The sequence below is a fragment of the Drosophila teissieri genome, chromosome 2L, assembly GCF_016746235.2.
Source record: "Drosophila teissieri strain GT53w chromosome 2L, Prin_Dtei_1.1, whole genome shotgun sequence".
In the NCBI taxonomy this organism is placed as follows: Eukaryota; Metazoa; Arthropoda; class Insecta; order Diptera; family Drosophilidae; genus Drosophila; species Drosophila teissieri.
Genome location: NC_053029.1, coordinates 14129707 through 14143344, shown reverse-complemented (window position 1 = coordinate 14143344; position 13638 = coordinate 14129707). Strand labels below are relative to the sequence as shown.

Below are 13638 nucleotides of genomic sequence, written 5' to 3'. Positions count from 1 at the left end.
CGTGTGATCGCGAGCTTTCCGCGGCGAGCTTGCAATCGAAGTTGTGAGCTGATATCGAGTGCGAGCGGAGCTTTCGCCAATCGATGTGCGGAAGCGAGACGGAGCGAAAAAGAGCTATGGAGCGGGAAGGGTCACACTGGCTTGAAGTAGTTCGTGGGCTAATTCTGAAGTTTTGGAACTTCTTTTCGGGGTTTTTAATCTACAAGTAAAATGAAATCAGTTAATAATCGGGCTAAACCATAATGCAATTTATGGGTAATTTTTCAAATCGACTGTCTTAGGTTTAACAAAGAATACTCTTAGCTCATTAAAAATGTATGTTCCCCTTTAAATCAATAGTTAAGTTAACCTCGAAATTAACAAGGAAAATACAGCAAACATGCAAAACCATACAAAAGTTACATTTACATACATTTGTATATTGCATCATGTAAAATGCCATCAATAAAAATGGCAATCAATTAATTACACACGCTATTAGTTCCCTACTTAAATGCCCTGAAAAGCAATTTTAAATTAATCAATTGGCGGTAATGGCCTCAGCGAGGGTCGCCCAATAAGTTAACCATTAGCGCAATAACACGGTTTTTGCGTTTATTTCAAAACGTTTATTTAGTTTAGTTTCTCTGTTTTTATATAGTACCATGCTAAGCAAAAAATGAAATTAGTGCGGTGGCAAAAACTTTGATTAAAATCCGCATCGTAAACAGATATTTGCCAATGATTTAAGTTTTTGCTGCCCTTCTATTTACCCATTTTATCCATTCTTCCATCTACTGTTCTTCTAGTTGGGATTCCATTTTTGCCCCACTTTGTTTTTTGTGCGGCTGTAATCAATGAGAATGGAGCGGCGAAAAAGTTAAGATTTAACCGTGCAGATAATTTGTGTGCTATTTCAAAGATACTTTGATACGTTGTAAATACAACAAAATGCAGCAGTTATGTAATTTCTTTAACAGTGTTCTTCTGTTTAAAGCTAAATTCGCATAATTTATTTTTAATTGGAATTTTAAACATTTCAATTATTTTTATATATGTATTTATGAATATCCATTGGTAATTGTTGTCCTCCTCCTTTAAATATAAGTGAATATAAATTGTAATTATATTTCGCGCAATTTGATAGCTGTGTAAATGTATTAAAATCATTATTTTTTTATGAAATTATTTGAAATTGAAATTTGAAATTATTTATATTTGATTGTGAAAAAAAAACAATGCAAGTGCACGTTAGTTACCTCCTCCATATATGGTTACCTCCTTATATAATATGCAGAGTCCCGCTTAGTTTCTTTCAGTGTCGCTGCACTCAGCTTGCTTTAGTTAAATTTTCGGATTGCAGTCAGCAAAAGTGGCAACTACAACGTAAAGCCATGCTTACATAGAAGTCGAACAGCGAAAGCCTCGATGTTTCCCAGCTGCGAAGGATGCGAAGGACATGCCGGTGGGTAGGTATGTGAGTTCCTCGAAAGAGCGGGAGCTCTTTGCATAACTTATAAATCGATGACGTTGGCAGGCGAGAGCGCATCTCGAGTCGCAGCATTTGCATAATAAGGCAGCAGTGAATGTGGCATGAGGATCTGCCTGCGATTCATTGGAAATTTCTATCAGCTCTGCGAACGGGGATTCCCCGCACTGCAGATGTGTGTGTGTGTGAGTGAGTGACTGAGTGTTTCGGATTCTGATTCGGTGTCAAAATGGCGCAGAAAAGTGCTCGACTGACTCTGCTGACTGCAGAGCGCCAAAGTGGAATGAATTTGACACATCGAAGCTGGGATGTGCACTCATCCACCCTCATCCACTCGATTCCTGGGCCACTTTCCAGTGTTTTTCGGTGTGTGTGTGAGTGTCCTGCACGAGATCCTTGTCGTGTTTATAAAGAATATGCATTGAAATCAACATTTTCGTAAACTTTTTAGTGTGAAAAAGTTCTAGTAGCATCTTGTAGCATCGAAAACTTCGTTTGTTTCTCAAATATATGTTCTTAAATATTTCATTTAACAAAAATTCATGTATTTTTAGCCGTATATCTTCGAAAATGATTTGTTCTGTTAGGCAGAACATAAAATGCTCATAATTTTGAGTATTACTGGTTTTCGTTCGCTGATTTTGAATAATTTCTGCGCTCTAGGCTGTGCCAACTTTTGCTTCCAAATCTGCATATCATGCGAGTGTGTGTGTATTTATATTCCGTATAACTTTATGTCCGCTGAGAGATATTTCGACTGCTATCTGCCCGTTTTCCTCGACCTCCATATATGTATGTACATATATGGATAACTGTATACATTAAGTCATAACTTCATTTGGCGGCCATGGGCATTCATTTAGTTTATGTCTGTGCAACTCGCGCCCCGCTGCCCCCTCCACACCTCCCCCATCTCTGCCATCTCCATCTCTCGATAAATTCATTTGGGTCTTGTTAGGAAGGCTCGGAACCGCCAGCACCACCAGCACCACCAGCAGCCATTGGCCATTGGCTAATCTTGTTGCGCATTGCCATAATTTTCAATTTACATGCACCCAGTGAGCCCGCCCCCTCCTATTTGCCACCCCCCTTTTTGCCACCCCTCCCTGTGGCTCCTCCAAACGGAAGCTATCCGGCGAGTCAGTCCGCCGTAATATTGGTCACAATAAATTGACTGCGATGGCACTACCACGTGTGTGTGTGTATCTTGCGTCGCATGTGGGTGTGTGCACTAGAAAATACTCAATGTTCAGACACTTCTTTATTCATATTTTATACTGGAAAGTGGATAGTTGCATTAAAAGTTTCTTTGGATGTTTGCCATGCATTATAAATACGATTGGAACTGGCTCACATGCTTACCACTTTTCTTATCTAAGAGATAACACGAGTTGCTTATCAGCTCTACGATACTTAAAAAAATGTGTAGGTGCCATTTGGGTGTATAATGTAGACTACAAATTATGAATGGATCTACCATATGCAATACATTTTAAATGGAATTAGCATTTATCTATTAGAAAACTTAAACATCTTAATTTATTTAATTTTTTTTTTTATTTCTCCCAGTGCACTCGGTATTGTGGCAGCCGTTGTCCTTTGTTTCCATTCGCTTGATTATGGCCTTCCCTTCGGCGATCGGACCCCTCGCTCCCTTTACGCCTCTAAATTTCACTGCAGTTGCATTAGGCGATGAGGTTCCCCTTTCCCCGCACTGCCCCTTGCCCTCCCCCCACCGAAGCGCTCAACGAACGTGGAGTGCAACATTGCGATTTGCGCCATCATCGTGGCCATCGTGGCCATCGTGTCCTTTGTCCCGGCGTGCCTAATCATTGACACATTCATTGATGCATCCGAGCGCATTCTGGCATATTTACGAGCTGCACTAATTGTCCCCAAGCAGATGCATTGCCCCATCACGATGCCTCGCTCCCTGTTTTAAGCCCAAAGGGTGCCAGCTCATTTGGCCCTTGGCTCTAATGGCCGACCTATTGCCGTTCGGTGGCCTTCATACATATGTGCGCATAAATATTTTAATTATGAGCCAATTGACATAACCCAACGGATTTATATAAATTGGAACTCAAACCATATTGCATTTTTTATAAAAGTATTGCTGTTTTAATAATTAAGGGAATAGTTCACTAAATGAGTATACATTTTAAAGAGATTGTAATTTAAGGTATTGTGGCGTGTTTTCCTATTTTTGGCTGAAATATTATACTTTATTAAGTCAGCAAAATTAGTTTTAGCAAAGCCTTTTAGGCGAAGGGAAAGGATGCACTCTACCACAGCAAACAAAGCTAAGACTTGGCCAGCGCAACAAGCCAAACAACAACATGGCCAAAACTCGGGCTTCCTTCAACTCGGGCTTCAGACCAACAGGAAGGTCGAGCAGTTGGTCCTTATAAGCAATAAACTTTTCCACACAAACTACCTCACTCACGTGGGAGAATGAAACTAATTTGCAAGAACATTGAATTTCCCTTAAAACAGCTGCGCCATCGATCAGTTTTAATGGTAATACGGGTGGTATAACTAAAAAGTAGCTAGAAACCAAACTAATTTACATGTACTGCTTGAGCTGAAAAAATTATGGTAAATTGGATCATGCTACACTTAATAAGTTAGGAAATATAAACCATACTTTTATGATCTTAAAATTTATTGTAAGATTCCTTTACATATCTTCTATTTATTATAATAAAATAAATGGAAATTGTTAATGGTTGCAATACGCTATCTGAAACTTTGGTTTCAAGTACTTCTATTAAATATATAAATATTAATTTATGGATCATTTTGAACCGCAACTGATAGCCCCTCCATAACGAGTTCCCAAACAAAGGCCATAAACCCAAATTGGAGAGCTACTCGCCATGCCCCCTCTGCGCTCCTCCAAATGGCTCCCAAGCGCACGAGTATGTGTGCGGTGGCACTTATCCTTTGACCCCCTTCCACCCCCTTCTACTCCCATGCAAACCCCCGTCCCCCGTCTGTGACCAACTTCGTCAGCGTTCGCTTTTCCAACCCCCCTTGCTGTGGAAGCTGTGCAACTTGTGTGTTGCGCATTTCAACTTAACTGAATTATTAGCCGACTTGTGTGAATTATGATCTCTTAGTGCTGGTACACCAGGCCACACGGCAGCGCCAGGTTTCCCTCTCCCCTCTGTGCCACCACCCCCGCTCACCCCCCTGTGAATAGCACCCCCTTTATGCCGGCGCCACTGTTGCACTCTCAGCCACTTTCCTTAATGCATTTGCACTGGCCATGTGGGATTCTTGTTGCTGCTGCCATATTTGTCGTTGCTGCTCGGGCAATTTTCCAAAAACAATAACAGATACCGCAAATACGCACCCAATTGCACAGAAAGAAAATGTATTTTAATTGAAAATGCACCATTTTTACACCAGAAGTATGCATTTCCATCAGCTATCAGACTTTTATTCAGAGGTGCTAGATTATGTAAATGGCTGACTACACATGAATGCAATTCTTGGCTTGCTATGCACTCACTTTCGTTTAAAAAGGTTTTACTTGCACATTCAGCTGTCTTTTTATTTCAGTGGAACTATGTTTATGCGGATTTCAACTGTTGACTGTTCACCTGGCAGTGGCAACTCACACAAAATCCAAAAAGACGGAGGCTGAGTCACACAAAAACTCGCTTCTTGAGCCCCAGTTGAAGCTACTTTTCGGTCTGGGACTGAAGCTTTTGTTATATTCATGCCATTGTTATTGGTCCTTGCAGTTGTTGTGGGGCATTGCAGGATCCAGATCCCCAAGGATCTGGCATACATTTTTTTATACCCCGCTTCCCACAGATTGCGGCATAACTCATCCCTGGAAAGTAGGAAAACCCCGTGAAGAATGCGCACGAAAGTGCAGATGATGGAAATGCTCCAGAGCACGGTAAGCAAACATGAACTGGAATTTGGCTTCTAAAAATACTTTTCCCTAAATGCTTTAAAAAATTAGTAAAGAGTATGCATCGCTCATAATTTTAAATGATCGTTTTCGGATTTATATAGATTTAGAAGGATTTTTTGCAACGCTTTATCATTCCATAAATACAAATTGCTTACATGCAATTGATTAAATCTACAAAACACCAAATGTTGTGACTAAAATGGAAATATGTTTTTAACTTTAATAAAAACATGCCATAAATTGTATGGCCAAAATCAAGATGCGCTCTGAATGTTTGCTTGAACTCACATGCTGAGAGGGCATCCTCAAATGCTTTTAGACCCAGACGAACTTTACTTAACCCCGACCTCCATTGTCCCTTGGCCACCATCCATTCTCCAGTTGGTTGAAAATGATTTATGACGCTGGTCGTAGGGATTAGCATATGAGACCAAACAGAGCCGCTTGCCAGGACTCCCCAGCGGCTGCTCCAACTAAGCCAGTTTCCGTTTGTTTGCTTAGGCTAGAAAATGGACAAGATTTGGGCTAAAATCGAACCGGAAATGGCTAAGCAAACATGCATACTCCTATGTACTCGTATATGTGGGCTGGAGTGTGCATATCTGAGTTGCTGCTGCTGCTGTGTGTGTGTGTGTGTGTGCTGCGACAGGAAGGCGAGGTAGGGGTAAAGGAATGACCTGCAGTATGCGTAATTAACCTTTGACACGAACGGGTTAGGCCGCCCTGCTCCGTCTCACTCTTTAGTCCTGGCACATTCATATTTCACTTAACCATTTCACTTCGCCATAGCTTCGTTGCAGGTGTGTAAGGACGAAGGGCGAAGGACCCAGCATCGCCAATTGAACTGTGAGCCCTTGGCCAAAGATGACTACGATTTCCCTCCTAATTATGTTTTCTTTAATCTGCATGATGAGCTTGTAGGTCCTGCGTAATCTCTTTCTAAGCAGCTGCGTACATGAGTGGTTGCTGCTTTTAGGTCGTAATTTAAAGATAACTATGGCAAATCCCCAAATGACATTTTGTGTTCATTATACATGCTGGGCTATATGGGGCATGAACGTCATTTCTAGTGATCCGAATGGGCTTTGTGCCTCTTGGATAATTTATCTGCATGGAGAAGAATTAACGGATTGCATTTCCAATTAAATATATGTACTACATTGCAACAGATTCTGCTGAGAGTAGCGGAGAAAATTCGAATACTTGTGTGTTTGTTGATTTTGAAACTAGATCTTCTTAGTGAATATTCAAACTTTTCCGCTGAGTAAAAAAGTTACTTGTTAACTGGGTCTGAGTTATCTGTTTTTAATGCTTATAAAATACAACAAAAATAAAGGGAATCGCAGGAAGGTCGCCTTCGAGTTTAGTGATGTCCATAATCGTGTTCGCTGCTCTGCTTGTGGGACTTGTGCCACTTCTTCTTGTGCTCCTCGCCACCCTTCTTGCCGTGCTCCTTCTTGTGGCCCCACTTCTTGGACTCCTCGTGCTTCTTCTTGTGCCCCTTGTGGCCCTTCTTCTTGTGGCCCTTCTTGCTGTGGCCCTTCTTGCCGTAGTGCTCCTCGTGGCCGCCCTTCTTGTGGTGTCCCTTCTTGAAGCTGCTGCCCTTCTTGTGCTTCTTGGACTCCTCGAAGCCGCCGTGCTTCTCCTCGCCGCCCTCGTTGTGGTCCTCATCGTAGAACTTCTTCTCCTTCTTGTTCTCGTCCAGCTTGTGCACGTTGTGCTTGCCCTTGATGGAGTGTCCCTTCTTGTAGGAGCCGTGATCCTCGAACTCGCTGCCCTTCTCGCCCTTGGAGCCCTTCTTCTTCTTCTTGTGATGCGACTCGGAGTGCTTGTGCTTCTTCTCGTGACCCTCCTCCTCGCCGTGCTCCCCGTTCTTGCCCTCCTTGTCGTGGTGGCCCTTCTCCCCCTTCTCGGAGTGCTCGCCGTGCTTGTGGCCCTTCTTGCTCTTCCCCCCCTTCTTGTGGAAGTGCTCGCTGTGGTGCTCCTCCCCGGACTCCTCCTCGCCGCCCTCGGAGTGCTCCTCGTGCTTCGTGGCCGCCACTAGCTGATCCTCTTCCTAAATGGTACATGGTGATATGGATAAATGAGTTCTTAAATTAAAAATCGCTACTGCAACAGGGCGTATGGTTTATGTGGCGTATACTTAATATTCGTATCTTGTATGGCCTCACAAGAAGTTACTATCACTTTATTGCATATGAAGTGGCTCAGATTTTTGAATTCAATTCAAATTATTTCAAATTAATTCAGCAAATTCCCTTCATTCTTCCCTAACGACAGCTAAATCTGTTGAAACACAGAATTGCTTACCTTTTCCGGTTTATGCCCGAAGTATGGCTGGAAATCCTCAAAGTCCTGGCCGAGAAGCGCTGCGCTGATGGCCATTGCCCAATCGGGCGTCGAGTGGAGGGCCAAAGCCCCGGCCAGAAGCCCCAGCAGCGTTATCACTTGCCAAGCCGGCCACATTGCCACTGCCACTGATGCCACTGCTGCTCCTGTTATCCTGGCTGGCTGCTGTTTTTCCCTGCTCCTGGTGCGGCTGCCACGCCCGCTTATCGCAGTCTACTGGACTCGCCTCGAGCCGCCGAAGCTTTTTATCCAAACCCTTCTCGCCCTGCCACAGTTTGCGGCTGATTTGCCAACTTTGCTGCCAGCTTTTTGCACCCTTTTTATTTGGGTTTCGTTTCGGTGTTTTGCGTTTAGTACTAGGTAATGCCAAGGTATGTATTGAGCTAAAATAATTCGATTCAACATTCCTTCTAAACGTTTTTGCCGTTCCTGGTAGTTAAATTATATTTATACTGAGTGTTATGTTCTATATTAGTATCAGTTTCAACAAAGATACTGATTAGGGGAAACTGAATACTCGTCATACTCCATTGCATAATTTGATTTTGAGTACCTCGCATTTCACAAATTGGATTTGATTACATTTATAAATAATAATGTACACATTGTAAGGGGTGTCAAACGTTCGAAATATGTTTAAATACAGTGTTCCTACCCTTTTTTCTGTGTTATTTGTTTTTTATTTTTGGCTGGTTGTTTGCCGTTTTTCTTTTGTCTTTAAGTGCATAACGTTGTTCCCGACAAAAAACCCTTCGATCGGGCCAACTTCTTGCGGTTTGGGAGCTCTTTCTTGCCACTGTTGCTGCCACTGCTGCCGTTGGCCAAAACACAAGCGACTTTGTTACGCTGCACATTGCAAAACCGATCCCATTCCACTGCCCCACTGTTGTTGTTGTCATTGAAAATCACCGGGCCAGAAGACCGAAACCGAGTGCCCAAGTGGCACAATGGGCATTATTGCCTTTCGATTGCCCCTCTCCCAATACCCATCAATCATGGGCATTGCTGTCTTGATTTTCAACTTAATTAATAATTTATTAACCACTTGTGAGTGTCTTGTATGCGGCTGATTGATAACGACAAAGGGCTCTCGACCACAAAATTTTCGCTACTATAAGAAGCGATGGGACTGCGTTCTAGTGGCGATACTGAAACCATACTGTGTAGGCTAATAATTTAATTTGACAAATGTGAAACGTAACTGACGGCTACGTGGGAAGTGGTCGAAGTCGTGTTAGATTTCATAGTTGATCAATTACCTTTCTATTTGTACTGAATTAGAGGTGCCTGAAACTATACTCTATTCATGATTTTATATCATTTTTGGAACTAATTGTTTTTATCAAAAATTGCCATATGTACGTAAGAGCACATAAAACACATTTAAAATTTGTTCGCAGTTGAATTTAACTTTTAGTTGACCCACTTCTTGGGGTGCTTAACTACTCCCGGGGGCATTTTGGGGACTACGTCACCGGCTATTTCCGGAGTCAGAGTCACGTCGACACCTTTCCGTATTTATGCGCCCGATGCGTCGCCATAAAGTTGCCCGGCTGCGTTATAAATACACGTCTTAAAGTTATTCCTTCAGCAGGTCTTAATCCTCTTTTTTGCCAGCTCTGTTTATCCATCGCTTTTTGGCCATTTCTCTTGGCCTGCTGCTTTCATCCGAGGACCGCCGAGCCCAACCTGGTCGCAGGAAATGCATTTTAAATGTCGGCGGCGGCATAAATAAACCGTTAATGTTAACATGCAGTGCAGGGAAGGCGGAAGGACATGGGCGGCGCTGCGCTGCGAAGGGGAGGGGGGATGCGTTGCCTTAATTTATGAGCCGCGGCAGCAAGGACAAACGAGGAATTCCATTCGATTTCGCATTTTCATTCCATTCCATTCGATTCGATTTGGGCGAGGAGAATTCCTACTTGCCCGCTTTGCTGGCTTGCTGGCAACAGTTTGACAGCCACTTGGCACCTTCGGAACTTTTTTCTAGCCCAACCATCGAATCTAGCCACCACCATCCGCATCCGCATCCGGTTTTTGTGCCGCTGCTACTCCAAACTGTCCCCAGCTCCCCGGCTGCTTTCGCATTCACACAAAGTTCAGTAGTTGGCCAAAAGTCACTTGGCATGCATATAAATTGTCAGCCATTAAATTTGCATTGACATTTTGGCCGTGTTTTTTAACCCACCGCCACCCGCCAACCACCAACAGCCACCCGCCACCCGGCAGAGGCATCCAGAACCCCCTCCCAAATACCCACCCATGTCGCAGGCCCTCTGGATTTAGCCGGGTGATTTATCTATGCACTCTTTGATTGCACGGAGCTGCGAGCATTGAGGGCAAATTCTCGACGACTCGACGAGTTTTGTTTGCCATGTTTTGGTGCTTGTTTTTATTGAATTTCCTGAATTAATTTGCCGACATCAGGCTGCACATATACAAAAAAAAAGAATAAACAACGAGGGTACGCTGCGAATACTCTAACGAAAAATATCTTCTAAAATTCCATGGAAAATCAGGGCAGTATAAACATAATTTAGTCACAAGTTACCTTTATAGTAAAATAATACACTTAATCAAATCAAATACAACCGGATATATTCCCAATTGATACAAAATCCTTTTGCATTTAAATTAATCCATGCTAAATAGTGCTAATTATCATTATTTATACAATACATTTCCTATATATATTTAGAGTATTCTTACTTTTTTTGGTATTGCGGTGAAGGACAACTTGCAGAAAGAGTATGCGAAACTATGGGACTTAAAAAATGTCGGCAGAAACTAAGTGAGGGAGAAAAAGTCTGTGGAACGTTGATTAAACTGGGCTTGGCATTGACATGAGTCAAGGAGTTTCATCCACTCCACAGATTCAATCCGCATCCGGGGATATCTTTTCAGGTTGGCTCAGCAATTAGCCTAATACCCAAGGACCTGCTGGCTTTCTCGCTTGGCTTTTAGCCATATTGAGTTGACCAGCAGTCATTTCGCCATGTGTCCCAATCATAATCAAAAAAGGTTCGCCCACGACCTCCACAGCCCGTACTTCTTTTTTGCTTGGGATTTATGTAATCACGTCGCAAAGGGGAATGATCAAGAGGCATTGACTAAAGGCTTAATTGTGGCTCTATGTGTGGGATTTGCCATGAAAAGAAATCTCGGAAGCCTCTTCAGGTAATCAGTTCATTTGCCAGGACATTTCCGACTAATTCCTTCGATTTGGGCCAACAACTTTTGCCCTAATTTGATAGACAGTTTTTGTAGTGCGCTCCCGAATCAAAGAAGTCATTATCCATGGCCAAAAGTAAGCCATTTTTATTTAAGATAAACCGCTTTTCTTGAATCAATAACAGCAAGGGACTTAAAAGCCTTTTTAATAGTCTTTAAGCTGAGAATCTTAGTGCAGTTTCTATGCCAGAGACATTTATATATGCATTCAATTCTTCGTGTGAATTAAATGCTCTTCGCTCCAGTTGGTTTCCTTTCACCTTGCCACTTTAAATACTGACAGCTGCCCGGGGGCAACTAGCCGAAGGTGCAAGCATGTCCGTTAAGCGTTATTTACCCGCAAGCGCTTTCAAATGCGTTGCACCACAGCCCCATCCCTTTCCCTTTCCACCGCCTTTTTCCAGCTGCCCCAAGACGTTTAAGGGCGGGGTCTTTAGCTCGCCACGTTTATTTATTGCAACCTTTTTTGACAAGCTTTAAAATATCCGCGCTAAACTTTGATCGCACTGGCGATGTGGAAAATCTGCCATCCCGTTGCTACAGATTCCGATGCAGTAAGGAAATCATTTTGAAAATGTGGCATTGAAGTTCATGTGGAACCAGAAAAGAGTGGAGCATCAGCGTATTAGTTCTGTAGGGTTGCACTTTATATTGCACAGATATGTTTGCAATAGTTTTTAGTTTAGAAATCTTTTGATTTTGGTAAGAAGCTTTATATACTCTAAAGTGTAATATTTAGCATAATCCTCATTAGGGATTCCTCTGACCTCTCCTCCTTTTTAAAAGAAGTACGTATGTACGACCCCTTAAGAAACTGTTCAAAACATGCAGTAATGTATTTTTTTAAGTGTAAGCCCCCGCTGGCACGTGCTGGCTTTGCTTGAGCCCAAGTCGCACCTGGCTGAGGTATTCTTCTGGCTGATGCAGCTCCAGCTTGCAGCAAATGCAGCGTGACAGTCGCGGCTTTTTCACTAAGCGCACATATACACCTGTGCCAGCGGTATTGAAATGTGGGTCGAAGGGTTGACGGAAGTGCAATAGGGAGTGGGCGGTGGGTGGTGGGTTGTGCTTGTTGGGTGCTGTGTGGCTGGAGATGTAACAGAGGGAACTTCACCTCAGCGCAGCATTTCAAAATTCAATAAAAAAACCTTTTGTTTTCGGTACGCGCGCATTGAAAACTTTGAGCCAGGGTTTGTTGGCTTTCCATGGGGCAACATGACTTACTACCGCCACCCCCCTTCCAGCTACGCCCCTGCTTGCGGTACATTTTGCACGTACGCTGCACTTTTACGCTCCGCATTTTTATCAACAATTTCACCTTCAGTCTCTGCGGCTGATGCTTCTTTTCCCAGTCCCATGCGCGTTTCTTTGTGTGTGTGTGTGTGTAAGGGCGGCAAGGGCGTGGCATGTGTCTGTACAATTTTAAATGATTTGCTGGGGGCGTGGATCCGATGTGTGGTTGTTGTTAAAGCGCGAGTTTTCATTAAGGCCAAACACCGAGTCTTTGCCCTGGGAGAACAGAGATTCTGTGGCTTGACTTTAAGACAAGGTGGAAATGGAAATGGAATTGGGTGGCGTCGCCAATCGATAAGTAAAGCTGAAAGCAGCTAACTTGCGGAATAAAGCTAATTAACTCAGATTGGCGAGAGTGGGAATGCGACCACCGTGGCGTATGAGCAATATGTCTGTCTGCTGGCGGTTTCCATGAGCAGGTGTTAACTTTTTTGAACTTTTTCCTGGAATTACATTGTTATTTTACGGCTTAAAAGGCGAGCTGAGCCAGCATAGGAAAGGGATTTTTCCAGGCAACTCTTTTCATGACATATAGCAGAGTAACAGACTTTCCAGTTCGTTGTTTGGCAGTCAGATTTATCCTCTACTTAAATTAGCTGAGTGTATTTTATCTGGCAGTTAAGTTACTGATTTATGTATGTGCTCAATGCGAGTACGAGTAAGAGTTTTATTTCCAACCCATCAAACGAGTAACCTTAATTCAGGGAATTACTGGGAGTCTCTGGTGATCTCAGCCATATATATGATTCCCCTGGCGTAATCGAAGTTTATGACAGCTTCCCAGGCACATGGCAAATATCTCACATTGTTTCGACACCTGAGATAGATTCCCAAATTGAATGCAGAATTTCGCAGGATGGCGTTGGAATCGCATTGGTCGACTTCATTGACAGACGTTGTCTAAATTATGGGATGCCCTGCGAAGGCACTCACACCGACATCAGCTTATTTCGATTCAGCTTTTCCATTTTCCCACCCTCCCAGCTTCCCACCATTCAACCCCATCCGCTTTTCCTATCGTGTGCTCAGTGGTTCAGTGGTTTTGCTACCTTTATTCTTTATGTGTATCGATTTGAAATGAATCTCCGTGTAAGCGAGGCCAAGCGCAGAATCCGCTTCGGAATCGAAGTCAGCCAACACAGTAACTGCAGTAGCACTACCTCCTGCACCAAACTCCCGACTGCGAATGGCAATGTTTCAGTTCCCTGGGTATTTAGGGAGTCTTGGTCTGAGGAAATTGGAAGAAGAACTGAATACTTATTTGGAAAACTTAACAAGCTACTATAAATGAGATTTTAAAACAACAGCTTTAATGTTTTTTTACATAATTCACTTGTTGAATAGGCATTTACTCTTAAATTTGTTG

General features: G+C 43.0%; 1 protein-coding gene across 1 annotated transcript; it reads right to left on the bottom strand.

The window, feature by feature from the left end:
- Positions 1-6762: 6762 nt before the first annotated feature.
- LOC122611447 (high mobility group nucleosome-binding domain-containing protein 5-like) lies at positions 6763-7865 on the bottom strand. Its single transcript, XM_043784550.1, has 2 exons — positions 7710-7865; positions 6763-7455 (listed from the first exon to the last, which is right to left on the bottom strand). The coding sequence occupies exons 1-2, from the start codon at positions 7863-7865 to the stop codon at positions 6763-6765; spliced, it is 849 nt and encodes a 282-aa protein (XP_043640485.1).
- Between the last annotated feature and the right edge of the window lie 5773 nt (positions 7866-13638).